Raw genomic sequence first — 27,044 nt, forward strand, 5'->3', positions numbered from 1 at the left:
GGACTCTGTGTCTCTGTTTCAAGAATTTTGTCCAGCCACAGCTAGGCCATTTTACGGCATAGCTGTGGACCAGTGATGTCATTCATGCACAAATGGAATCACTGGTCCAGAACTGAACTCAAATCAACTCTCAAGAACTGTCAAACTAAATGAATGACTTCAAAACTGCTTACAGTTTTTGGATACACTACTGATTTTGTAATGATACAGAGCTGGATGGAAATCAGCAGTGTTCCAAGGTGTTGTGGTTGTAATTCAGGCATGAAGTCACTGAGGTTCAGTCCAAGGTTAGTTAATATTAACCAACCGTTAATTAATGGGCCCTCGTTGTAAAGTGTTATTAATAGCTCTTGGTGTGGGAAATCAAAAACAGAGATATACCTTGTTCATGTCTGACACGAGTCTGCTGCTTCTCTGCCTCCTCACAGCATGAGCCAGGAGGAGCATCATGGGAAGTTCCAGCTCCTCCCTGGTGGAAGAGGGCGTGGGCGACGCCCTGCCCGCCTCACCCGTGTCCCGGGGAGCGGCTCTGCCCCCGTCCCCCGTCATGGGCTGTCTGAGGAGCAGCCAGAGCACCTTCCTCCCCCGCCAGCTCCCCAGGCCCACCAGGCACCGAGAGCGCAGGTGAGCCGGGCCAGAGCCAGGAACCACACTGGAGACCCCCTGACATGTTTGGCTGTTGGGCCACGATTTCAGCTTGATATCAGACTGAACTGTCAACTCGTTAAAGGAGAACTTACCTCCAAAACACTTTTTTTCAGCTTTTAACCAATATATATGACTTTGGGGGTGATGTGTGAAGAATTCTGGAATTTCCACATTTGACACCAAACTGTTGCCATTTTACCATTTGTATCATTTTTCAGCAGCATAACTGGCATAAGCGCCCTCTAAGGGTCGAACACTGCTTTTTTTTTTTTTCTCAAATGAATGGGAGATTAGGGGCACACTGACGTCACAGTGCCCCCAAAGACTATGGGATTTCAAGATAATTACTCCCCTACCCCCCCTGTACCCTTTTGGCTCCTCAGAACTCCAAGCCTATATTCCTATTGAAGTTTGCTCTTAAAATACTGAACCAAACGTCGTCAAAGTTGGCACATGTCTTAATTATAGTTAGTTTCCCGCTGAATGTGTCACTATCTTACCTGGATAAGCTCGAATGATGATGTTTATATTATCAGTCCGAGTGGGAAGCACTGTCTCCAGCCCAGGCAGGCGGGAGCGGGCGGGAGAGAGTCGTATTGTAAACCTCATGCACTAGCGCCAAGCTCCGGCGGCGCGCGCAGCAGAAGCTGGGCTCTCTCGGTGTGTCTGTGTGTGTGTGTTTTGCTGTGCGGATTGGGTTTGACCGTTTGATCAAGCAAGTAGCTCCTGTGCTCTTAAAATACTGAACACCACGTTGTCATATTTGACATATGTCTTCATTGTAGACAGTTTATCGCTGAATGTGTCATTACATTATAAATATCTTACCTGGATAAGCTCTAATTATGTTGTTTATATTATCAGTCCGACTTGGAAGCACTTTCTCTCGGCCAGTCAAACGGGAGAGTCTGCACTCATGCACCCGCGGGGGCGCGCACAGCAGACAGACTGTGAATGGGCGGAGGAGGAGGAGGAGAGATCCGACAGGCTACTCAGCTACTGTGCCCGACCGTCTGTGAAAAGCGTCCTGTCCAGTTGCACCTTCGCAAAAAGATGCGGGATTCCCTCAATCGCACAAAGAAAAATCGCACACCAGCTATTTCTGTCTGTGTTTGTTTGTTGCTCCGTGAGGTTACAGAGCGCCCCATGCATGGAGGAGCCAGGCTGTTTCGCCAGCCAGGGCGCAGCCTGCAACTGCGCTGAGAGGAAAACTTTTGCACAACTTTTAACAAGAATCACGAAAAGCCCCAAAACGCAAATTAAAAACAGATTTAATTGCGCGGTTTATCGCTAGTTGTACGAGGGAATGACGTGGAGAAATCTCGCATTGTGTTACCCCAGAGCGGGGGGTTTCTCCTATTGTGCGGTGATGCTGTAATGAGCCCATGTCACTTTGCTCTCGTAACGTAGTTTTGACACCTGCCATAGAGATACATGCAGAAAAATAATTAAATTTCTAGTTCGCCACTGAATTACCAAATTGATATAACTTTCAACCATTTTCAGATTTTCTGTTTCCATACAGACCAACAGCGTTGGCTAGTTGTTGATATTTATAAAGATATTGCCCCTCTCAAATAAATTATTTTTGAGGCAGTAGGCAAACTGTAATGGCGTCGATTTCCGAAAATAAATCTTGACTTAAACACAGCCAAAGAGTCTAGTATAGACAAGAGTATATGTCATTTCTTGGTTTTTTCCATAGGTATTTTCAAATCACTGTTCTAATACATATCTAGGGGGTAAGTCCTCCTTTAAGCTCAATTTCCTTCTTCACTCTGACATTGCCTTCACGCTAACCCATTTTCTCTGCACCAATCACTATAGAGGCCGAGTGGGGAGATTGCAAAAAGGAAAAAAGAAAAGAAAACAAGCGTGAATTCGATATATGCCAGGCGGCATGTGTGTTACTGATGACATCACTGATGATGTCACCCGCCATCTGGCCATCTGGCAGCTTGCTGATGTCATTTGTAAAGCACTTTGAATTGTCTCTGTGTATGAAATGTGCCTGTCTGTACATGTGTGCATGTGCATGTGTGCATGGTTTACTGGCTTTGAAATGCTATCGTCCTCGAGACCAGACTCTCTCTCTCTCTCTCTCTCTCTCTCTCTCTCTCTCTCTCTCTCTCTCTCTCTCTCTCTCTCTCTCTCTCTCTCTCTCTCTCTCTCTCTCTCTCTCTCTCTCTCTCTCTCTCTCTCTCTCTCTCTCTCTCTCTACGTCTGTGCCTCAGCTGCCTGTGCAGACCGGGGTGCTGGGGGCGGCGCCTAGGCCAAATCTCGTCCACACATCTCAGTGCAAACTCTCGCCCACAAACACACACAGTCACTTCTAGAAGCGGCTGCACCGCTGAACAAACGCTGTCTGTGGACACAAGGCTTAAAGCAGGACTAAACCCCCCAGATCTCTTGCAAAACGGCTCTCCACTCGATCCGAAAACCCCGCAGGCAAGATGGCCGCCCACACTCCCCTTCTTAGCTGTCAGAATTCCTCCCCGATAAAGTAACATATCTTGGCCAATAAGTATGTAACATACAAAATAGAACAACTCGTAATATCTTAATTTTATGTAGAATGCAGAGGACATGTAACTGTTTAGTTAAACTTGCATTCCAGGAATATTGTGGTCTAAAGATAACGTTAGTGGCTCGAGGCTGTTTCGTCCTGAAACCCACACGCTTTGCGCCAGCGTAACCTATGTGGGATTCGAAATAAGGCATCCGAGATAGAAAACGTTATGAATATAGCCACGTCATAAACAACAAACTAATGCTGGTGATCTGTATGGAAACAATGTTACTCGAAATGGTTAAAAGTTATATCAATTTGGTCATTCAGTGGCGTTTTACTGCCATATAACATAACTAACTAGCGGCTAATATTAGCCACAGTAGGCATTACCCAGGGATGCATTGGTCTTAAAGGGCTCGCGCCGCGTGAACTACAGTAATAATCAATGGGGAAAAAAACAATTTTTCACATGAGTGGGGCGCGTGCTAACCCCACCGTGACGTCACGATGTACCAAATATCCCATTCACTTTATTTTTATTGTCAGACACAAGGTCCATTCATTTGAGGGCACAAAAAAAGCAGTGTTCAACCCATAGAGGGAACTTATGCTGCTGAAAATGATACAAATGGTACAATGGTAACAGTTTGGTCTCAAATGTGGAAATTTTGACCAGAATTTTTCACACACCACCCCCAAAGTCATATATATTGGTTAAAAGCTGAAAAAAAGTGTTTTGGGGTTTAGTCCTGCTTTTAAAATACTTTTAAAATTCTGCCTCAAACTGTGCAACAAGGGAATCAAAAGACACACAATGGCCGACAGTTCAGTTCAGGACGAGCTTACTGCAAATATACTGCTTATATCAAATTCATCAATGATCTCCTCCTCCTCCTCCTCCTGAGAGCTGGACTTGTGTCTTTTCCTCCGGGGGAATGTGGGGCTCTAATGTGAGTCTTCTCTGCTGCCACCACACGTTCCACTGGCCTGTGTCTGACTCTGTACCAGGTGGTCTGTGTCTGATTCTGTACCAGACGGCCTGTGTCTGACTCTGTGCCAGACGGCCTGTGTCTGACTCTGTGCCAGACGACCTGTGTCTGACTCTGTGCAAGACGGCCTGTGTCTGACTCTGTGCCAGACGGCCTGTGTCTGACTCTGTGCAAGACGGCCTGTGTCTGACTCTGTGCCAGACGGCCTGTGTCTGACTCTGTGCCAGACGGCCTGTGTCTGACTCTGTGCAAGACGGCCTGTGTCTGACTCTGTGCCAGACGGCCTGTGTCTGACTCTGTACCAGACGGCCTGTGTCTGACTCTGTGCCAGACGGCCTGTGTCTGACTCTGTACCAGACGGCCTGTGTCTGACTCTGTGCCAGACGGCCTGTGTCTGACTCTGTACCAGACGGCCTGTGTCTGACTCTGTACCAGACGGCCTGTGTCTGACTCTGTACCAGACGGCCTGTGTCTGACTCTGTACCAGACGGCCTGTGTCTGACTCTGTGCCAGACGGTCTGTGTCTGACTCTGTACCAGACGGCCTGTGTCTGACTCTGTGCCAGACGGTCTGTGTCTGACTCTGTGCCAGGTGGCCTGTGTCTGACTCGGTGCCAGACGGCCTGTGTCTGACTCTGTGCCAGACGGCCTGTGTCTGACTTGGTACCAGATGGCCTGTGTCTGACTCTGTGCCAGACGGTCTGTGTCTGACTCTGTGCCAGACGGCCTGTGTCTGACTTGGTGCCAGACGGCCTGTGTCTGACTTGGTGCCAGGCGGCCTGTGTCTGACTCGGTGCCAGACAGCCTGTGTCTGACTCGGTGCCAGACGGCCTGTGTCTGACTTGGTGCCAGGCGGCCTGTGTCTGACTCGGTGCCAGACAGCCTGTGTCTGACTCTGTGCCAGACGGCCTGTGTCTGACTCGGTGCCAGACAGCCTGTGTCTGACTCTGTGCCAGACGGCCTGTGTCTGACTCGGTGCCAGACAGCCTGTGTCTGACTCGGTGCCAGGCAGGAGTCCAGTTACTCACTGACAGGAAATGTAATGCCAGTGGGGAATCCCTGCTGGTTGCCTCCCTGCCTGAGCTGTGCATGCTGTGCTGGAGATGGAGAGCTTTTCTGAAGGAATTTGGGTCTATAATGTACATTCAGGTTGATGCATATGGATCATATTCATATATTTTGAGTTTTCATGATCAAAATACTCTGTAAAAAGAAGATGTTGAAATCATTCTTGGCATTTTTCACAATTATTTTCTTTTATTGCCTATTATTTTACAACCTAAGACTTTGAGAAAGGGGAGGTGGAACAAAGGATTGCATTTCAAAAGGTGCGCGCAAAGCGTGCATCTGGTGCCCAGGTGGAGCACGCTAGCATCAAGTAATGCCTACCCCACACTACAGGATTTTCAAATCCTTGAAGATTATAAAAATCTTACTACACACTACAGGACAGAGAGAGCCGATTTTTTAACATTTCAATCTTGGGACACACACACAATCGCGTTTGTTCAAACGCAACCCCACACACTAGAAGATTATGCCGAAGATTCACATTGGAAGCAGGGCTCGACGTTAACTTTTAAAATGCCTATTCAGTGTGCGCACCGGGTGTAGTAGTAATAATGATGATAATAATAATAATAATACATTTGTGTCATTTCGTTTTCTAAACAAATCTTATTTTTTGTTTTTATAATGCATTTGCACTGAAAGGATTTGTTTAACTAATATTTGCGCGGACAGCCGCGTCCATTCGGGGTGTAGGCCTACTGTGCACGGCCAGGCGAAAACCGTCTGTAGGTGCCTTGTGGAGGGGCGCGTCTGCTGATTAATTTTGACTCACTTTTCCGTGCGGACACTTGCCGATGCGGGAAGCTATGAGACCTAAGCGCTTGTTGTAGGCTACATGCTTTGCAGTATAGCATTAGTTTTCCGTCCCGTTCAAAGACGCACGGGTATTTCACCTTGATGACAATTTCCTCGTTCTTTGTTTCTGTGCGGGGCTGCGGGTGGACGCGGACCAGATTGTTTTGCGAAAAACTAATGGAAACGCAGCTACTACTGGCTCTCTGCTCAAGATGCAATCGCCTGTCGGGTTGTAAATATCTAACATGTTAGATATGGCCGATTCACAATCGGGAAGAGGCAGTCTTCCCGATTGTGAATCTTTGAACCCCACACACTACAGGATCATTTGGGAAGATTATCTGCCCGACGCGCTTCAAATCGGGAGCACCCCCGAGAAAATCGGGAGGGGGGAATCTTGGCCATAATCTTGCAAATTATCCTGTAGTGTGGGGTAGGCATAAGTCACATATATGGTCATGGTTTGGGTCATGACGCAAGCAGGTGTAAATCTTCTGGCTGGCCAGTGCAGCCTGCTGGCCAGCGCAGCCTGCTGGCCAGCGCAGCCTGCTGGCACAGACACAATCAACAACATACTCATTCTATTATCTCATCTTATTTCATCATAAAATAAAAAAAGACAAAGCAATGTCTCCGCAATGCAAAATTATCATTATTATTATTTTATTATTATATTATTATTTTTTTATGTTTTATTTGTCCTTTTCGTGTCTTTTCTCCTGGAGCTAGTCTGTGCATTAGATAAAGCGTCACACTGTCTGCAGTAATGAACCTGAGAGTACTCAGTAGGGAATGCTGCATAAGGAGACGAGCGACAGGCATTATTTATGAGCGCCTTTGATTGAAATGGCAGTAAACTCCTAAGAGACGTCAGCATTGCATCCAGTGTTTGGATGCAATGTGATATAATCGCTGAGCAAAATAATCCAGTTATTATTGATGAAGAACAGCTTTTTTTTTATGTGTGTGCTGTTGCCTTTTCAAAGAAAGTGCTTTCAAAATGCTTTTAACAGTTTGACTGTGTGTGCAGACTTTTACAGTGTAGGAGAGGAGAGGAATAGCTGAGCACCTGCACATTGAGCCAGTTTGCAGTGCAGTGACCTGGCCAGCAGGTGGGGCTGCTGCGCTGGGGGGTTTGGGCATGATGCCCAGACTGACAGCCCAGCTGGAAAGTGGGCCAGCCAGAGGCTGGGCTCCACATGTCTCCCTGGATGCTCTACAGCACAGCTAATCTGGGTCTGCTGCACAGTCCCACACTCAGTCTCTGCACAATGAGGCAAGTGAATAATCCACATGGATTATCCAAGTAACTGGACCATTTTTTGGGAACCATGGGACACTAAATCTCTCCCCTCTCCATAATCATAAAAAAAAGAATGACATGCTTGCGTGGAATCTGATCAGAATTCACAATTCAGGTTCAGATCTTCCCATAGACCATTGGTTCCCAAACTGTGGTCCGCCAGATAATTGCTTTTTTTTTTTTTACACATTAACCCTGAGCACTTGCTGGATTGGGCGGATTTTCGGAAATATCGCGATATTTGGGAAACATCACAATTTTGAACATTTACTTTCAGAGGCTGCAGCAGGCTCAGTTTTAAAGCCAGAGTGAAGTTTCTGGTATCATATGAAACTAGAAGACTTTGATTTGTACCAACCATGTCATGCTAGCTTGTCAGGAAGGTAGCTAAATAACACTCCAAAGTTAGGCTACATTTTGGCGAGGGGAAAAAAAACTTTCAAAGGGGTCCTCTTTTTCACAGCCTAATGTTGACGTGTGTGTGTGTGTGTGTGTGTGTGTGTGTGTGTGTGTGTGTGTGTGTCCGTGTGTCTCCATTTTGAACCAGCTAATAGCCTTATATTGTTATTTAGACTTTCTGCTAAATGTGGTTTGGTACGTAGTGGTACTTGGTCGGAAAAGTTTGGGAACCCCTGCCATAGACAACCAGTGTCGTATTGATCAATTCTACAATAAATATATAATCAATCAAACGGCATCATATCCATCATGTCAGAGGTGGACCACATTGACAAGCTGATTTTTGATAAAGGGCCAAAATATCCTGACTTTCTCTTTTCTCTCTGCAGTTTCTCCTCCGGTTCGATGCCCATGAGCAGCCAGTGGGCGTGCGTCCGCTGTACCTTCCTGAACGCGGCTGCCGCCGCCCGCTGCTCCATCTGTGAGGCTCCTCGCCGGCGGCCCGAGGCCCGCTGGACGTGGCGGGGCAGCGGCAGGGAGGAGACGCGCTGGTCGTGCCCTCGCTGCACGCCGGCCAACGGCCCCAGCAGCCCGGCCTGCTCGCTCTGCGGCCACAGTGGAGCGCCGGGCGCACGGGAGGCGGACCAGTCCCGCCCCCGACGCTCCAGCAGCTGCTCCGTCCCCCTCAGGGCGTCCGCAGACCCGTGTGGGCAGCAGGGAACCAGCCAGAAGGCCAAACAGCCAGAAGATGCAGGTATGGAGGGACTGAAGTGGGACTGTTCGAGGTGCACCCTCCAGAACACGCCCATCTCCATGTCCTGCTCTGCGTGTGGTGGCCCACGCAAACTCTCCCTCCCCCAGATTCCCGCCGAGTGCTTGCTCATGCCTGAAGTCTGCGGTCAAACAGGAGAAGAACAACCAGAACCTCCGGCCACGGCGCTGCTGTCCCTTTCCGTCTCCACCAGGGGGGAATCCCTCCCGGCCGAAGCCCCATACCCGCAGCCTCCGCCCTCTGCGCTTGCTGCACCGTCTCCGGGGCAGCACCACCCAGTCCCCTGCAGCCGCAGAGAGGTGCCGCCCCCACAGGCGTATCTCAGCCAAGCGCGCGCCTGCAGTCCCTCTCCCTCCGCGCCCGCTGCCTCACAGCTCTCCACCCAACCAGAGCTCCTGCCCGCTGCCTCACAGCTCTCCACCCAACCAGAGCTCCTGCCCGCTGCCTCACAGCTCTCCACCCAACCAGAGCTCCTGCCCGCTGCCTCACAGCTCTCTCTGCCCAGTCGGCGGCTCAGCATCCTGAGAGAGGAAATGTCACCGGCATCGGACGCCTCCAAGTTGTTTCCCGCCCGCGCCGCCCTTCCGGACCGGACGGAGCAGTGGGCGTGTCCTGAGCAGTGGGCGTGTCCTGAGCAGTGGGCGTGTCCTGCCTGCACCCTCATCAACCAAGCGAAGGCCAAGCACTGCCTGGCCTGCCACGCGCCTCAGCTGCCCCTCACACAGCTCAGAGGCAGAGCGCCCGCCGGCCTCAGGAAGGAGAGCATGCTGGTGGAGGCCCGGCGGCAGAATGACGAGGGAGAGGCCAAAGAGCTGTGGGAGGACATCGTCAACTTCTGCAGACAGGTTTGCATCCAACTCACGCTCACATTAGCCCGCACTTTGAGATCAACTCACGCTCACATTAGCCCGCACTTTGAGATCAACTCACGCTCACATTAGCACTTTGAGATCAACTCACGCTCATATTAGCACTTTGAGATCAACTCACGCTCACATTAGCCCGCACTTTGAGATCAACTCACGCTCACATTAGCCCGCACTTTGAGATCAGCTCACGCTCATATTAGCACTTTGAGATGAACATTTAGGGTCCAGCTTGTTTTCTTTGCTTCAAAACTATAGACTCTGGAGACGAGGCGCCATGGGTGCACTTTTTTTCTTGGTATGGCCATACTCATACCGAAATTTGGCACTGCACTCTGTTAGTTCTCCAGCAACGCACCCGCCAAGTTTGAAGCCGTTCGAATGAACGGTTCTTCTCGAGATAAAACGCTTTTTGTGTTGCTAGTAGGTGGTGCTATGACTATGCGCGTGTCCGAAATTCATGAAATCCAGTACTGCAATCCGTCACGTCCCCCTAAGCACACTCCCCAAGTCTGAAGGCAATCGGAGCAATGGTGTGCAAGTTATGGCCATTTAAAATCTAAAACAGTGCCGTAGCGCCCCCTATGGGTGTTTTTTTTCTTTCCACACCAGTTTCATGCCAGATCCCTGAAAAGTGTTTTTGCAAAGTTTGGAGGCAACCGGTGCAACGGTGTGCTTTGCAACTCCGGACATACACGCATACACATACTGTACATACACACCAGTACATGCATACAGCTCTCCAATTATAGTATCAATCATATTACCCGATTTTAGATTTTGCCAGCGTGGGGGTCCAAACAAATCTGATTCTAGTTCCTGAACTTTAGCTAAGCATGTTGGACATAATCTTCTTCTCTGGTGTTCATATCAGAGAAGAAGAGACCGCTGATTATGAGCATGAGTCCAGACTGCATTTTGTTCTGCGAGGCTTTCCAAGCTTGAGGAGCTGCTGGCTATCAGATGTCAACATCCGTCTTCTCATACTGATAAAACCTGGCTTCTCTGCTCGCTTCCTGTAATTGCTTCGGGTTACATTCTCACTCCTAACAAACCGCACTGCTGTGGTCTTGTTAGAGGACAGAGACTCACATTTCCAGGCGTCTCAGTGCTTTGAGGCCACCTGAGGTCGAATGATGCTAAACTAACTGGACTAGACTAGAGGAGGGGAATGTTCCATTGAAACATGCTTCAAAGATGCTTGGTGTGAACGCTCCCTGAGATCATTTTGTGGAGATGAACACACATTTAGCGTGAATGCTGAGATCAAGGTATGATTGCCTTGTGTTGATTTAGTTCTGCTGCGGCTCACAGCTGGTGACGACTAAATAAATGTGAATCCAAGAGCCGTCTAGGTTTGTCTGTATGTCTGTCCCCACCAAAGTAGACCAATCACAGCTCACCGCTACATGTCTGTATGTCTGTCCCCACCAAAGTAGACCAATCACAGCTCACCGCTACATGTCTGTATGTCTGTCCCCACCAAAGTAGACCAATCACAGCTCACCGCTACATGTATGACGTCGCCAAACAGAAACGTGACACCACCCGGCGTCAAACAGCACTGAAGTGACGAGCCACACCCGATTCTCAGCCCACCAGTAGGGCTGGGCAATATAACCGATACGGCAATATATCGCAAATATTTTATTTCCCGATACTGTATCGATACTTGGACGCCAAGTATCGCGATATTATTATTATTTATTTATTTTTGCACGCCATGCCATGCCAGGCCTCTGCATCTGGTGATTCCCACCCCTAATCGATACTGTATCGATATTTCCCATATCGATGCGTTCAGTAACACTGAACACTCAGTAGTTTTGACTAAATTTGTCCACTAACTTATCAGTATAAAGTGATGTACATATTATTACACTACCTGGGTGGTACACAGTGTGTTGTATCTTTAGCTCTATTATTTAATTTTGAGTCAATTCTGTAGAATATCGCAATATATCGCAATAAGTATCGCATCGCAATATATCGTGATACAATCGTATCGTGACCCAAGTATCGTGATACGTATCGTATCGTGAGATCCTTGCCAATACCCAGCCCTACCCACGAGAAATGTTAATATATACGCAGTTTAACTGACAATGCGTGTAGTGACCACCCCCCCCCCCCCAGCATCTACATTGCATCCAATAATGCCATCATTAGACTCTGTCATCTTACGTCCGTCCGTCCGTACGTTTGTTTAAGATGCACTTTAAGTACATTTGATTTCATGTGACGTGAGTCTTGTTTCCCGTGGCTCTGGCAGAACGCTGTGACGTTTGTGGACGAAGGTTTCCCACCCGGCCTGAAGTCCGTCGGCTTCCCGGACGACGACGGCGTCCAGCAGCGGGTCAGGAAGTGGCTCCGGCCCCAAGAAATCAACTGCTGCAGTCTCAGAGAGCGCGGGGTCGAGTGGTCCGTTTTCCGCACGCTTCGCCCCTCCGACATCCTGCAGGGACTTCTGGGAAACTGCTGGTAAGACCGGACCAAAAAAAAGGAGAATTATTTATTCTAAATAGCTTTTTTGATTTACTGGTCATGGGATGAAAATATTTTATAAAAAAACATGATTTAGTCTGAATAGCTTTTTTTTTAGTGGTCATCGTTAATGGGATGTGTGTGTGTGCGTGATAAGGGGGACCTGACGGAGTGCAGTGCCCTGTTTTTGTGCAATTCGGCATAGCGCCACCTACTGGCAACAAAGAATTTGATTTATCTCGAGACCATATCTCGAGAACCGTTGGTCGGATCGACTTCAAACTTGGGGAGTGTGCTAAGGGGGATCTGACAGAGTGCAGTGCCCTATTTCCGTCCAATTTGGCACAGTGCCACCTACTGACAACACAAAAAGTGGTTTATCTTGAGAACTGTTCGTCCGATTGACTTCAAACTCGGGGAGTGCGCTTAGGGGGAGCCAATGGAGTGCAGGGAGCTGAATTCCGTGCAGTTCGAAATAGCACCACATACTGGCAACACAAAAAGCAGTTTTATCTCGATAGCCATTCATCTGATCGACTTTAAACTTGGGGCGTGCACTACTGGGAACCCAACATAAAGCAGTGCCGAATTTTGTGCAATTCAGCACAGTGCCACCTACTGGCAACACAAAAAGCGGTTTATCTTGAGAACCGTTTGTCCGATTGACTTCAAACTTGGGGAGTGTGCTGCTGGGAACTCGACGTAGTGCAGTGCTGAATTTCTTGCAATTTGACATAGTGCCACCTACTGGCAACACAAAAAGCAGTTTATAGAGAAACATTCGTCCAATTGACTTCAAACTTCAAACTTGGGGAGTGCGCTGCTCGGGCCCCGATGGACTGCGGTGGTAAACGTTGTACATTCAACCAATAAGATCACAGCCTTCACGTATCTCCAGGACTGTCCTTCACGTATCTCCAGAACCGTTTGTCAGATCGACTTCAAACTTGGGGAGTGTGCTTAGGGGGACCTGACGGAGTGCAGTGTGTGTGGGGGGGGGGGAGTTCCCACAGGCTGGTGCATGCATGGGGGGAACGGGCACTGCACTAGTTTGTCCAAATGAGAACAATGCCATTCGACTCTCTAACAGCAAATAACAGCCCCGGGATGCCTGACAAAGTCTCTGTCTTCTTCCAAGAGAACTGTGTTAAGAGAGCGAATGGAATCTGAACCAAGTGCAGGAAACAACCTCAAAATGCCAGGATTGATGGTAATACGAAGACGGATGCTGACATCTGAGCCAGCAGGTCCTCATGCTTGGAAAGCCGAGCAGAACAAAAGGAAGTCTTCTAGAGTGATGCTCATCTTCAGCTACAGTACCTGATTAAGAAACAGACAAGTCCAAAAAAAATTACCATCGCAACCCCGCTTTAAGGGATTATCGATACTTAGCATCTTTCAAGTAAATTTCCTCCACACAGCACAGATTGTCTTCAAAGCAACTCATCATCAGCTTCCCCTACATTCAATAGCTTCTTCAGAGGACACGAGGAAAATCATAGTTACAATACAAGACGTAAGAGAGATCTTTCGTTGCCTCGTACTCAAACATCCATGTCTCAATTTAGCCTTCATTTTAGATGAGCCAAAGTCTTCAATCAATTTCCCCCCAACTTCTTCGAATTCACAGCCATTCTGTAAAACAATTTTAAACCGTATTTATTTCATAATTATTGTGTTTAATGAGGTGATCACACTGTTTTCTCTCTCTTGTATAATCTATTTTATTTTATGTTCCCTTTCCCCCCTTCTTTCTCTCATTAATACATTCTGCTTTTCTCCTTCTCCCGCTTCCCCTTTTTTATATCACAGTACTACTTTGCCTCTTGATTTGTTTACATTGCCTTTTGTTTTGTCTTTGTTTTGTGTGTGTTTTTAACTCTTTTGGGTTTCATTACACTATTACACTATACCTTAATATGATTGATATGATATTCAGGGAGACATTCCATAAGCCCCTTGGGGTTTCTTTGGTCTTCTTTCACTCTCATGCAGATTATATATGTATATATGTATACAGTATGTATTGCATGGATACAGTACCTATAAAGTAAAGGAATGTTAGACTTAATCCATACAGTAAGTTAGGCCTCCAGCTGTTTCAAACACAGCTGTCTCTCCATAGATCAGAGATGCCGCGATCTCTCCATATACAGACAGACATGCATCAAGTATCGTTGCTGTATCTCGTTGGCTCATTTTTTGGCAGTTTGTAAGTAAATAAATAATCAAATTAGTGTAGTTTTAAACATTTGTTCTATTGTTCTCAGGTGGGACAAGGCCCCAAATGATCACTGTAAGCGGAGTATTGATCACTATAAGCAAAGTATGTAAACAGCATGTGTATAGGAATGATTCAGGACCAAGCTTTTTGATCAATATAAGCAGTTGAGCACTATAACCACAATCACTATAAGCGGATTCCAGTGTACCTTCAATTCTGGACTGGTTGTTGCACGTTTCCTTACCCACTTAGTTTTTCATAGAGAGCATCGAGTCTCTCCTGCGGTGGAGTTAACGCATTGTTGTGCCTCCTCTTGTCGTGACGCCCCACTAGCAGATGCGGTCGTGAACACGGTGCTTTTCGGGACGTGCACATTCACTGGGAGGGCTGGGAACTCTGCTTCTTCTTGGATTATGTAAAGTATGTCCTTTACTTGCATGTCTGTAACCATCAAGCATTCGGCCATAATTAAAGCGTCACTAGGCGGAGGTGTTCCTCTCGGCCCGTTGCGGATGTCTCATTTTGGAGCCTTTTGCAGCCGATGACGTTCCAGTCCCATCATGCATCCGTTGCTCTAACCAGCTTGTTTTCTTTTCTCTACTTGACCAGTCCACCCACACTTCTGCTCTTTCATGTATGACGTACACGCTAGCTGCTTTGTGGGGACACCAATACTTGGGACAGGACCGGTGCTGAGGTGTTTGTTGCAATGCCATTTATCGCCCAGCCCTAAGAACATGGATGTATCTTGACAAATCACATCACATACCAACAATCAGAGATAACGTACTTATTTTTTTCCCTTTTTATCTTTTTGGTTTGTTTTGTTTGTATGTTTTTCTCTTACTTTAGGTGTATACCTTTTATGTGTGTGTAGTGGGTAGTGGGTGGGGGGAGGGGACTTTTATGTTTGTATACTGTAAAAGTTCAAATAAACGCTGAGTCCAAAATAGACGCCGGGTCTGGAAATAAGTTTTGGTAAATAAACACCCGGGCTACTATTTGAAGTTTTACGGTAACCCTGTCGGTAACCAATGTCGCTTTCTGTTCTTCAGTTTTTTTTATATATATATTTATATATATATATTTTATATAGGACGAATCAGCGTGACGTCACATGACACCCAGAAATGCTTAACCCCGCGGCAGTTAATAGTATGAGTTGTGCCAAACAAACGTTAATATCTCAAAAACTATACATCACATCGCTTATATTTTGACATTCTGAGTGAGAGCAGAAGTAGCTCAAGAGTTTGATGTATAATATATGCATGTCGTGTTGTTGTGTGAACTGTCGCAGTTTTTAAAATGTAAACAAAATTAACCGGCTAGAGTCAGCCACTCAAGCCTCGCGCCATTGGGCTCCATAGGGTTCCATTGCCGTTGCCACCCAGTGATGCGGTTTGTTTACCAAAATGCTGCTCGGCTGATCCCTCGTATATACAGTATATATACAGTGTATATATATATATATATATATATATATATATATATATATATATATATATATATATATATATATATATATATATAAATTCAAAAAAAGAAATCACATGAAACACATTATATTGACTGAAGCAATTAAAATATTTAAGTATTTTGCTTAAAAATATATGCATATTCAAGATTCAAGATTCATTTTAAGCCATAGTGATTAATTTAGATTACAAACGAGGAATTTGACTTTGTGCAGGTATGCGATTTAAACACGAAACACGATTTCAGACGGAAGCCCGTCTTCCTTTTTTATTATCACACGAACACTACAACACATGCATGCGGCCACAACACACACTCATGCTGACGGTGGCCGGTGAAATATGTCCTCTGCATTTGACCCATCCAGGCTTGTCCTTTCCTCCAAGGGGCAGGCCAGGAGCAGTGGTCGCTTTTTCTTTCCAGCGCCTGGGGACCAACTTCAGATGTTATGTACGGAGGAACCCCCTGGGGGGCACGGGGAGAACATGCAAACTCCACACAGAAAGGCCCTTTCGATGAGATAGCCCACCTGGGCAGTAGGCACTGAAAGTGACAAAATATGGGCAGAGTCTGATAGTGTCCATGGGATAATGTCCATGGGGGGTACCCCAGTCCGCTGCAGAGCCGGTTGTGCTCGGGGCATTGGAGGGTGACAAAGTCCGGATTTACAGGGGCTTTCGGGTTTTTAACACGGCATAATGTAAAAAAGGATTGTTCAAACACATCTGTGTTCAATTTATTTATTTGTTTATTCTTAAAACCACAGATGAATGATGAGTCGAATATGATCCACAGTGTCGACTAGTGGTTGATAGTCGATAGCGAGTCTGTGAAACCCCTAGACAGACAGACCCTGTTCTAGAGGGCTGGTCCACAGTCTGTGGCCACGCCATAAAAAAAGTATTTATTTTTTTATTTTTTTATCCGCAGTGAAGTGGCCCCTGACCCTGTGAAATTTGGTTTAGTACATACATAGTATAGTGGTACTTGGTCAGAGAAGTTTGGGAACCCCTGCTGTAGGAGTTAAGTAATTCCAGAAGATGGCAGTAGTGCAACGCTATGGAACCCCATGGTTAAACCCAAGAGAAGAAGAAGAAGGAACAGGAAGAGAACCAGGCATCGCACAGCACAAGATGGCGGTCGGTGTCTGTAAACTTTCGTGATCTGAGGATTACTTTCCGTTGTTTTTGTTTCTAAAGCCGAGTTTACAGGTTTAACGAAGCAGCTGGAGACTGCGTGTGTATGGAGAACTGTCTGAATGGAGCTCGCACCCTTCACTCACCTCTCGGTAGCCTACAAAGCTAAGTTAGCATACCGTAGCTAGCTAGATGCTCATAGACAGACGGGGACGGCGCTTAGCAACACAAGGCTAATGTTACCTAGCTTAAATGATATACATGTATATAACGTCAACGAGTAGTACTAATAGCTGAGACAGGAGGCAGAAGCACCCACGAAGTGAATTCAATTTTATGCTAAAGTGGCGAACAACAACACGCTGCGAGGAGAAGGATCTCTCTCTAGTCTCTGTATCTCTCTCTGGACTATTAATGGTTTACGTTAGATGTGAAGCTATTCGAGCTTTGAAGGAACCGTCTGTAAAAAGTTCAAGAGGAAAAGTTCCCGTCAGTTTGTGAAAATGTCTAAAGGCCAGCGGCTGAGAGCTGTGGTGGAGCAGCGACTGACCGCGGCTGTTGAAGAGATATTTTGGCTGTTTGATAGTACGATAGCAGAGTACGAGGATGAAGCTTCTCGTTTAAAAGGAGAGAACGACCGACAACGAAAACTGCTGGACGCCGTTTTAAACCCTGGAGTGCAGTTTCACAGACCAGGTTGGTGGCATTTGAATGTTATTTTCACATCATACACATTTGATCACATTTCTGTTGTGAGTAGCTGCATCATTGATCTCATAACATAATCATATATTGTATATCAATGACACGGACGTGGTCTGAGCGTCGGTTTCTATTCCGAATATTACAAAAGCCCCCACTGATTCATTAGAGGTCTAAAGTCATGTTATAGCAGTCGGCGCACTTAGTGACAAGCAAGACAGTAAAGCTGACAGGTTTTTGTATTGAGTTTGGTTTAACACGTAGTAGAGCGACCCCATTACACCAGCATTCCCTAGCAAGTTCAACACCACTGTCAACAGGCCGGCAGTTGACTGCAAGAATGTTCCCTCAGATCACTACTTAACATGATATTATTTATTTTCCCACAATGGTGCCCTAATCTGCCTCTGATTGGTTTACCCTGATATTTTACCTTAACCAATCACCACTCCTTATCCCTAAACCTAACCAATGATCACTCCCCCATGCATAAACCTAACGCAATCAGATGCAGAGCAAGGTGGGTCATGCCTTCGCCATCCGAAAAGACTACAGTATAAACCCCTGCATATACTGACCCCTGCTTCCGTTTGCATGACGTCAGGGTGTCCGTCAAAATGAACTACCGCTATTCGTGTTCTTAAATTCTGTCATAGTTTTCAATACCAAGGGTTTGTTGGCATGCCAGAGCTATTTCTGTTCTTCTGGATGTGGATAGTATGGGTTTCCACCTGTGGGTTTTCACCACAGTAGAGAGGGAGTGGTTTCCCCGCTGGAAAGCGGAAGAACAGCAACGGCTATTTTCACTTGAAAAGACAGGTGCAGACATGACAAAATACCCTCGGTATTGAAAACTAGACAACATTTGAGCATTAAAATTCATGGTTTTAATATAGAGGAATGACAGCCCTATCCCTAACTTGTGGTGCTATTTATCCATCTATTGTTTTGTTTTAGTTGCCTGAGTTTCGGAGATATCGGCCCTTAGTTGTCTGCCTTCTCTCAAATACAACGGAACTGGATGGCACTCGGCTTCTGGTGCTTGAGCCTGTGTGTGTGTGTGTGTGTGTGTGTGTGTGTGTGTGTGTGTGTGTGTGTGTGTGTGTGTGTGTGTGTGTGTGTGTGTGTGTGAGCCAGTGTGTGAAGTAGCCTAGCATCACCAGTCGCATTGAAAAGTGCCATGAAAAAAGAAAGCAACAGCTGCCTGTCTCTCACAGCTGAAGTGTTTTGGCTCAGCTGCCTTCATAAGCACGCACATCTTTTTTTGTTTAAAGGTCCAATCCGTAAGTTTAGGGGAAAATCAATGTTCACAAAGTGTTTTTTTTATTACCAATGAGTGAATGCTCATTGGTAATAAAAAAACACTAGAGCCGGGGCTGTGTTTTTGGTTCATGGAGGTTGCTGCTGTAATGTGGTTTTGGCCGGCTGTAGAGAACGTTAGCTGCTTGCTAACGTGCAGGGCCCGGAATTAACTCATTCCCCGCCAGACGTTTTGAGAATAAGTCACTAGCCACCGCCAGGGTTTTTGATCATTTTCATTAATTTTCCAAGACCCACAGAATATTTTCTTCTATGACTACATAAAGACTGAATATCCCCCCAAAAAAGAAGAGCGTCTCTAATTTCATAGGGGGGAAAAGTTTGATTCTACCATCATCCGTTCTTTAATCTTTAGTTATCGACACCTGAATGTAGGTTGTTTTCAACAAAAACAGCAGTCGCTGACCAGAAAGCGGAGGAAATGGCATTTTTGTAAATTAAGTCATCTTCACGGCTCCTGATGGTGGATACTGGCTGTGTTACACTAAACTATGAACCCCATAAAGATTTGGTTTCCCCTTCCGGTCAAACTCGCCCGTGGGCACAGCTTTTACCGTAACACCGGTGTGAGAAAGAGATTCACCCCGATATTGAGAGAGGGAAGCCCAGGTCGTGCGTGGGGGGGGGGGGGGGGGCAACTGGTTGTCTGTGTCTGTACTGTACAGGATGTCAGGAGCAATCTACCGGCTGAAATTTACACGGTGTCAAGAGTTTAGGAACTAATTCCTGAGGACAAGTGATATGTGGACGTGTTGTCAGCGCCTGCAGCGTGGTGAAAAGAAAATCCCTCACGTTTGAGTGACGGGCTTTGTGAGACAGTCTCTAGTTTTCTGGCTGGGCGGGGGCCTTCGGGCTAACACTGTTTAACACAGGGATCAACTCCCACCGGCACGCGCCGTGAGCACAAACGAACGCACCCAGCAGCAGGCAGAGCACACAGACATGAGTTGCAGAACTGAAAGGGGCTGTCTTATTAACATGGAACTTCGTAGTACACTCCTTTCCTAATTTTCAACCCAGTGTGAGTCACTTTACTAGTGTTCAAGTGAATTCAAGTCGTTAAAAACTTTGTTTATAACATTGTGAAGTAGCGGCAGTCACAGATACACAGCTGTCATTGAGCTCTCAGCGAGCATGCAGGCAATTAAGTCTGCTAACGTTATGCTGCTGTGCTGAGCCCACCTATAATTTGCATTTCATGACAAATAATATCTGCACGTCGAAAGTTGGATGAAAATCAGCCATCAGGAGGACTGATGAGGAGCTTTTTGTTACGAGTTCATAAGCCTGCTATGAGCCACAGAGCGACGCTGCTGAGACGACTTTCAACTCAAAGTGAGAAGCCTACAAGACAACTAGCGTTACATGTTTGTTTGTTCCTGTTGGTAACACCCTCCCCGGACAATAGAAGCTTTGATTATGATTGATTTTATCTCCCTGAAGCATTGACACTCTAAATATGGTATATCGTTTATAAAGGAACAAAAATGCTCCACTTCGGGATTCCCATGTTACCACTTCTGTTCACTCAACAAAAGTATTCCACTCCGGGATTTCACGGTTATCTAACAACTCTTAAACCCAGGGAAAGCTATAAGCTAAAGCTAACGATAGACGTTTTGTTGTCGGCTCCTCAATGGATTTCCTTGGGGTGATGAGAGGATGGGAGGAGATGTTTTGCCAGGTTTAATGTTAGGACACATGCAAATATGGATCAAACGCGGACTTAACACAAATGCCTGGGTAGACTAGGCGGACGGAGTGGAGGTAACATCTCCCTGCTCTTTAGCCTACTCACCAGCTGATTTGTGCCACTTGTAAATTTACGCAAGGGGCTTGTTGACACAGAGTCTGGTGCGTGTGTGGACTGGACGTGAGTAAAAAATAAAACAGAATGAAGAAAGCACAGCGTCATCCAAATGACGGTCAATATTGCCGTAAAGAGTGTGATTTGCAACACAACGATATAAACGATAGAGCATCATATGAGACTAAATACATTTTATATCGTCCAGACAAAATATATCGTCATATCGGCCAGTCCTACTAGTGGGTGTAGTTCGGTCGAAAGAAAATAGTTCCTACATAAAACTGCCCACAACAAGGTCTGTGGATTATCTTCAGTAACCGGGTCATGATTTCTGGAAAGAGACATTGATGTTGAATTTTCCAAATGATGATGATGATTTTATTATGGATATAAAAGACAACACAATCTAAGGGATAAACATGTAAAAGTGCCGACACTTATTTCCAACATGGTCCCTGGTCTTAAAAAAACAGGACATACAGTAACACAAATAAACAATACAGATCAAGCAAGAATAAAAAGAAACGAGATACAATCAACACAAGTTCAAAAACCATTTAAACGAAAGGCTCGGCACGTTACTCTAGCTTACTCAGCTGGAATCTTCTCAGAAGGTTCTTAAACCATTCAGAGAATTTGCAGACTTAATTTCGTTAGGGATCTTGCCCCCCCCCCCTCGTATAGAGGAATGTACTTCTCCCAACGTTGCTTTTTAGGTTGGGTAGTTTCAAGTCCGCTACACTGGCTCTCGTGTTCAGGCTATGAGTGTCTCGAACAAACTGAAAGTACTTAGTAAGGTAATTTGGACAAACGTCATGCAATATTTTATAGACCACGATGAGTTTGAAACTGTTGAACTCTACTTTCAACGCCAATTTAACTCTTTAAAATGAATTGGGCTAATGTGCGTTCTTGGACTGAGGTTAAGAATAACCCTCATTAGTTTGTTTTGAGCTTTTTGAAGCCTGTCTTTTGATCTTTTAGTTAAACCACTGTACCAGGTGTAGTCATAGTAACATTGAATTAAAGACGTAATGTTTGAATGAATGAATGTAACAAAAAAAGTTTTTTGTTTTGTTTTTGCTTTGACCACCACAAGCCGAGTGCCTTCCAGTTCCATTGTACTGGAGAGAAGGTCGATATCTTCAAAACCCAGGCAACTAGCACAAAACAATCTAGATTAGGGATGGCGAAAAAAAATTATTTCCCTGATCGACAACAGGGCCTCGTTAACCGATCATTAACCGTTAACCGACAAGATTAAAATTTATTTTAATGGCCGGGAGGGGGGGGGGGGGGGGGGGGGGTGTCATAACACAGGAAGCTAAGACGGTGCTTTGTTTGGCTAGCAAACGTTATTCATTTCTAGGTCAGCAAACAGCCTTAGGGCTAATGTCCACCAGCTCCGGAACAGATCCGGAACGGTTCCGCTACGGCTGCGAACAGAGTAGATCCACACTCATAATCTGTCAGACGTATGCGGGGTCCGTCAAAAATAGAACAGGTGCGTAATTTTTCAGCACCGCATGTATTGCCCATCTATTAACATGGGTGAGAGTCGATCCGACAGTTTTACCGGATCCGCAAACGGGCGCTGCCCTAGTTGAAGTAATGTTAACAACCTTGGGTTAACTTAATAGTGACGCGCTTCCTTAATGTGTGTATGTGTGTATTTCAGTCTTCCCTCCAGATGTCCAGCAGCTGTTGGTCAGTGAAGACGAGGTTCCCCTTGAGCAGGAGCTCCAGTGGAGCTCCAGTCTGGACCAGGAGGACCCAGAGCCCCCACACATTAAAGAGGAACAGGAGGAACTCTGGACCGGTCAGGAGGGAGAGCAGCTTCAAGGGCCGGACTCAGATGAGGCCGAGATCACCGAGTTCCCATTCACTCCTGTCTCTGTGAAGAGTGAAGATGACGAAGATAAACCTCAGTCTTCACAGCTTCATCAAAGCCAAACTGAGGAGAACATTGAGGCAGAGCCCCTAGCCAGCTGCTCAACTGAACAGATGCGAATAGAAGCTGATGGAGTGGACTGTGGAGTATCAGAACCAGCTAGGAACTTATATCCAGCTAATCATTTACAACCAACTACTGATGGCAAGATTTCATACTCTTCTGAAACTGAGAATGCAGACAGTGAACATTATAGGAATGAGACGAGGGAACCTCAGTCAGGTTTAGACTCAGTGAAAAACAATGTCCTCATAAATCAAAATAGGTATTCTACTGGTGGGAAAGTCTTCAGTTGCTTATATTGTGGTAAAGGATTTCACCTCAAGGGGAATCTGCAGAGGCACATGAGAGTCCACACTGGTGAGAAACCATTTGGTTGCTCAGACTGTGGTAAATGTTTTCGTAGTAAAGACCATTTGAAGGCACACATGAGAGTTCACACAGGGGAGAAACCATTTAGTTGCTCGGTTTGTGGTAAAATATTCAGCCATAGTGGAACATTATGCACACACATGAAAATCCATACGGGAGAGAAACCCTGTAGTTGTTCAGTTTGTGGGAAAATCTTCAGCAAGCGTGCAACGTTAAGGTCACACATGAGAAGTCATGCAGGAGAGACACCGTGTGCTTGCACAGTTTGTGGTAAAATCTTCAGCAAGAGTGCAACATTAAGGTCACACATGAGAGTTCATACAGAAGAGCCATGTAGTTGTTCATTTTGTGGTAAAATATTCAGCCACAGGGGAGCATTAAGTTCACACATAAGAATCCATACAGGAAATCCTTTCAGCTATTAAGTTTGTAAAAGAAAAACAATTTACACGCAGAGGAAATCTGGTTTTGCGAGTTTGAAGAGACATTAGAATCCATACGGGAGATAAACCATTTTGTTGCTCATTCTGTGGTCATAGTTTTCGTGACACTGGAAATGTGAAAAATGCACATGATGATCCAAACAGGAGGAAGTTGCCGTGTTTGTAGGAGAAGATTTTGCCAGCATTCAGATGTCACAAGCGTGATGGTGAGAGCAGCAGCAGGTAGAGCTGCTGGTTGAGTAACGGAACAATAAGCTGACATTCCAATCTCAGATTAGTGTCACTCAGTTTCAGGTCACTTCATAGGGTGGGCAATCAGTGTAGGGAATTAAAAACATATTTTGGTGGCAACTTTTGCCCCCACTGTTTAAAAAACTGGGGGATTTACAAAATGTTAGGGTCACTTAAAAAAATAGTAATATTTAGTGCATAACGTTGCTAAAGCGTAGTGTGGACAACAGTGCTGTTTGTGTGTGTGTTGTTCTTTGTTGTCTTCTGGCAACCAGCTTGCAGGTGCTGAGTGTGTGTTATATGGAAATGGAAATTAATTTAATTGAATGAAAAGAAAATTATTGAAATCTTGTGGGCAATTTTTGCCCCTGAATCGTGGTTTTTAGGGGCATTCCGAGATTTCTTGGGGCATTTTTTCCCTTGCCCCTGGCTAAATTCCTACACTGTGGGCAATATTACAATATTATCATTTGTCTTTCAATAGAATCATTGTGATATCAATACGGCTGGGTATGGCTCGGTCGATTTTAAGGTATCGACTGAAATAACCCAGTAGCATGTAGTATCTAAACTTCTCCAGTCAAACAATACCTGCATCTAATCTTTTTTTTACACAGATCTAGGGGGGGGGGGGGGTATTTGTATGGTTTAGCTTGCAGCCAATGCGAGGAGTAACCAAATTCCAAATAATTATTCTGGTTAAGTTCCTGAAGTGTAGATTCATGTCATCAATAAAAAAAAAAGTTGCAACTTCTATGTTTCAGAAAGCTATTTCGATGCTCAATGTTGTTAACAAATGTCCTCAATGGAGAATGACAATTAAACGAACGGAAGGAACATCCATTATGGGCAAGCCTGTAACATGCTCAGTTTAAAGTCGTTAATATAGTGTTGCTTGTAACACGTATATGCTTGCCTAGTAATAAGGTTAAAAAAGTATCCTACAAATGGCGAATAAAAATTAATTAATTAATCAAAATAATTTAGGCTAAGCCCAGCATAGGCAAGGACACGTGCGACTATTTTGGCTGAACAAAAAAGATAGAAATTGGTTTTGACGGTATTGTAAAAAATCATACTTCCGGGATTTCTAAATACCCCAGTATATGGTAATACTTTAATACCACCCAAGCCTACTGTTTTTATTTAGTCAAGTTTTAGTCGACTAAAAGTCTTGAGTATTTTAGTCTCATCATAGTCAAAGAAAACTGTACTTATTGTTTCTTTAGAATTTCCAAACTCATTTGAAAGATCTATTAATCTGTTATTATGGAATGGTATTAAGGTTTGCACGTGTAATAGAGCACTGCAGGAATGAGTCCCGAAGTAGCATGTTGGATCCTCGGGGGAAAATAATGGGGTTTGGGGATTTGGCTTAAATGCATAAAATAAGGTCTGTGGTTAGCAAAGTTTCTGGGAGCGGTAATTTGTGTTCAGCAAGATAATCTTCACACACGTGGACCACTTTTATGACTTTGAAATGTAAATGCTTTTTTCTTATGTGATTTTCAGAAAACACTTCAATCAAAAGTGATTCAACTTTGTGAAGATTATCTTGCTGAACACAAATTACCACTCCGATAAACTTTTGTTAACCACAAAGTTATTGTATGCATTTAAGTGAAATCCCCATTCTAAAACCCCATTCACTTTCCCTCTGAGGATCCAACAGGTCCAGGACTTGCACCTTCTGACTACAAAAATACTGTACATCATCCCTGCAGTACTCTAAACAGCCACAGATTTAGCTGTTTAACTACTTCTTCTCTTCTGATTGGATCGCTTCTCAATTTGTCCCTCCGTAACATTTTAGTCTAGTTTTTATTTGTTGACGAAAATGTAAATATATTTCCTCATAGTTTTTGTCATCACAAGTTTGTTTTTATTTAATTTAATGTTTAAGTTATCTGTGAAAATAGGTAGTCGACGAGCATTTTTCATCATAGTTTTTGACAACGAAATTAATACTGCATTGACTGAGTTATTGTGATGCCACAGTAATGGATAATGGACCACAATGGAAATAAGCCTCTGGACTTTATTGTGTTAACCTGACTTTTCTTTGTATCTATGTACTCAATGCCTTGGCAGAGCTGGTGTTTTTTTTAATGAAACTGTCAAATAAAATCAATTAATCTGTCGGTCAGTTTGTTTGGTCTTTTTTTTTCATCTTTACGCACATAAGACTCTGAGCCTGCCTGTCACATCACTTTGAGTTGAGTTGAGCTTGACTCTGAGCCTGCCTGTCACATCACTTTGAGTTGAGTTGAGCTTGACTCTGAGCCTGCCTGTCACATCACTTTGAGTTGAGTTGAGCTTGGTTGGTGAAGCGCAGGTTAGCCACACGCCACGCGAGTGATCTGTGCTTCTAATCCCAAGTGAGCCTTTTATCACAAATGACGTACAGCTTGTGCTTGTTTCTTTAAAAGCTCAGAGCAGAGATGTCGTTCAGTATGGAGTGCCGCAGGGATGACGTCTTTTTGTAGGCCAACCTGGAAGTTAGCATCACGTCGCTGGGTTCCCTAGTGGCAAAGTCAATGGCTTATTTGAATGGGTTTGTTAAATGGCTTAAATCAATTCTGCCGTTAACAAAAGTGTCTGATGCTTTGCCAATTGCAAAACCAAATGCCACTTTTAGGATTTTTGAAGCTTAAATGTGATCGCCGGATAACGCTTCAAAAATCATAAAAGTGGTATCATCAACTTTTGTTAAACCCAAAGCTTATTGCAAGCATCTAACCTAAAACCCTTTCAAAAAACACATTGACTTTGTGACGAGGGAACCCAATGCGGACACATTTCTCGTTCCTGGGGTACTGTATTCACTGAAGCACACCACAGATGGACCTGTCTGACCATGTGACAGCTGTGCTGTGTGTGGATGGACCTGTCTGACCATGTGACAGCTGTGCTCTGTGTGTGGATGGACCTGTCTGACCATGTGACAGCTGTGCTCTGTGTGGAGGGACCTGTCTGACCATGTGACAGCTGTGCTCTGTGTAGATGGACCTGTGTGACCATGTGACAGCTGTGCTCTGTGTGGATGGACCTGTGTGACCATGTGACAGCTGTGCTCTGTGTGTGGATGGACCTGTCTGACCATGTGACAGCTGTGCTCTGTGTGGACTGACCTGTGTGACCATGTGACAGCTGTGCTGTGTGTGGACCGACCTGTCTGACCATGTGACAGCTGTGCTCTGTGTGGACTGACCTGTGTGACCATGTGACAGCTGTGCTCTGTGTGGATGGACCTGTCTGACCATGTGACAGCTGTGCTCTGTGTGGATGGACCTGTCTGATAGGGGTGGGGGAAAAAATCGATTCACCTAAGTATCGCGATTTTTAATGTCACGATTTTTTGGATCGATCTTTTATTCCAGAATCGATAATCGCAAATCAAAAAAAAATTTTTTTTTTTTTTTTTTTTTGGGTGCTTGCAGTCAGGCCACTCACTGAACAGCAGGCCAGGCGCCGCCTACTGGTTTACTAGTGGTTTTATTACTTTATTAGTTAGTCTGAAGTAATAATTACACTTCAG

The 27,044-nt window shown here is 45.2% G+C and overlaps 2 protein-coding genes across 2 annotated transcripts in view; both read left to right on the top strand.

The window, feature by feature from the left end:
• Window positions 1-448: 448 nt before the first annotated feature.
• Window positions 449-27,044, top strand: part of LOC310788588 (calpain-15-like) — a gene marked incomplete at both ends in the record, with an annotated part of 39,567 nt that continues 12,971 nt past the window's right edge. The window contains 3 exons of the mRNA XM_083650119.1: window positions 449-624; window positions 8,106-9,333; window positions 11,627-11,835. Coding sequence (XP_083506245.1) covers window positions 449-624; window positions 8,106-9,333; window positions 11,627-11,835 — 1,613 coding nt within the window. The remainder of the gene's footprint in view (window positions 625-8,105; window positions 9,334-11,626; window positions 11,836-27,044) is intronic.
• Window positions 16,808-26,636, top strand: LOC310787834 (uncharacterized protein; the record flags this gene model as incomplete). Its single annotated transcript, XM_083649303.1, has 3 exons — window positions 16,808-17,373; window positions 22,188-22,820; window positions 26,575-26,636. The coding sequence occupies exons 1-3, from the start codon at window positions 17,181-17,183 to the stop codon at window positions 26,634-26,636; spliced, it is 888 nt and encodes a 295-aa protein (XP_083505429.1). The 5' UTR covers window positions 16,808-17,180.

This window comes from Poromitra crassiceps (assembly GCF_964638095.1).
Source record: "Poromitra crassiceps genome assembly, chromosome: 13".
Lineage (NCBI taxonomy): Eukaryota > Metazoa > Chordata > Actinopteri > Beryciformes > Melamphaidae > Poromitra > Poromitra crassiceps.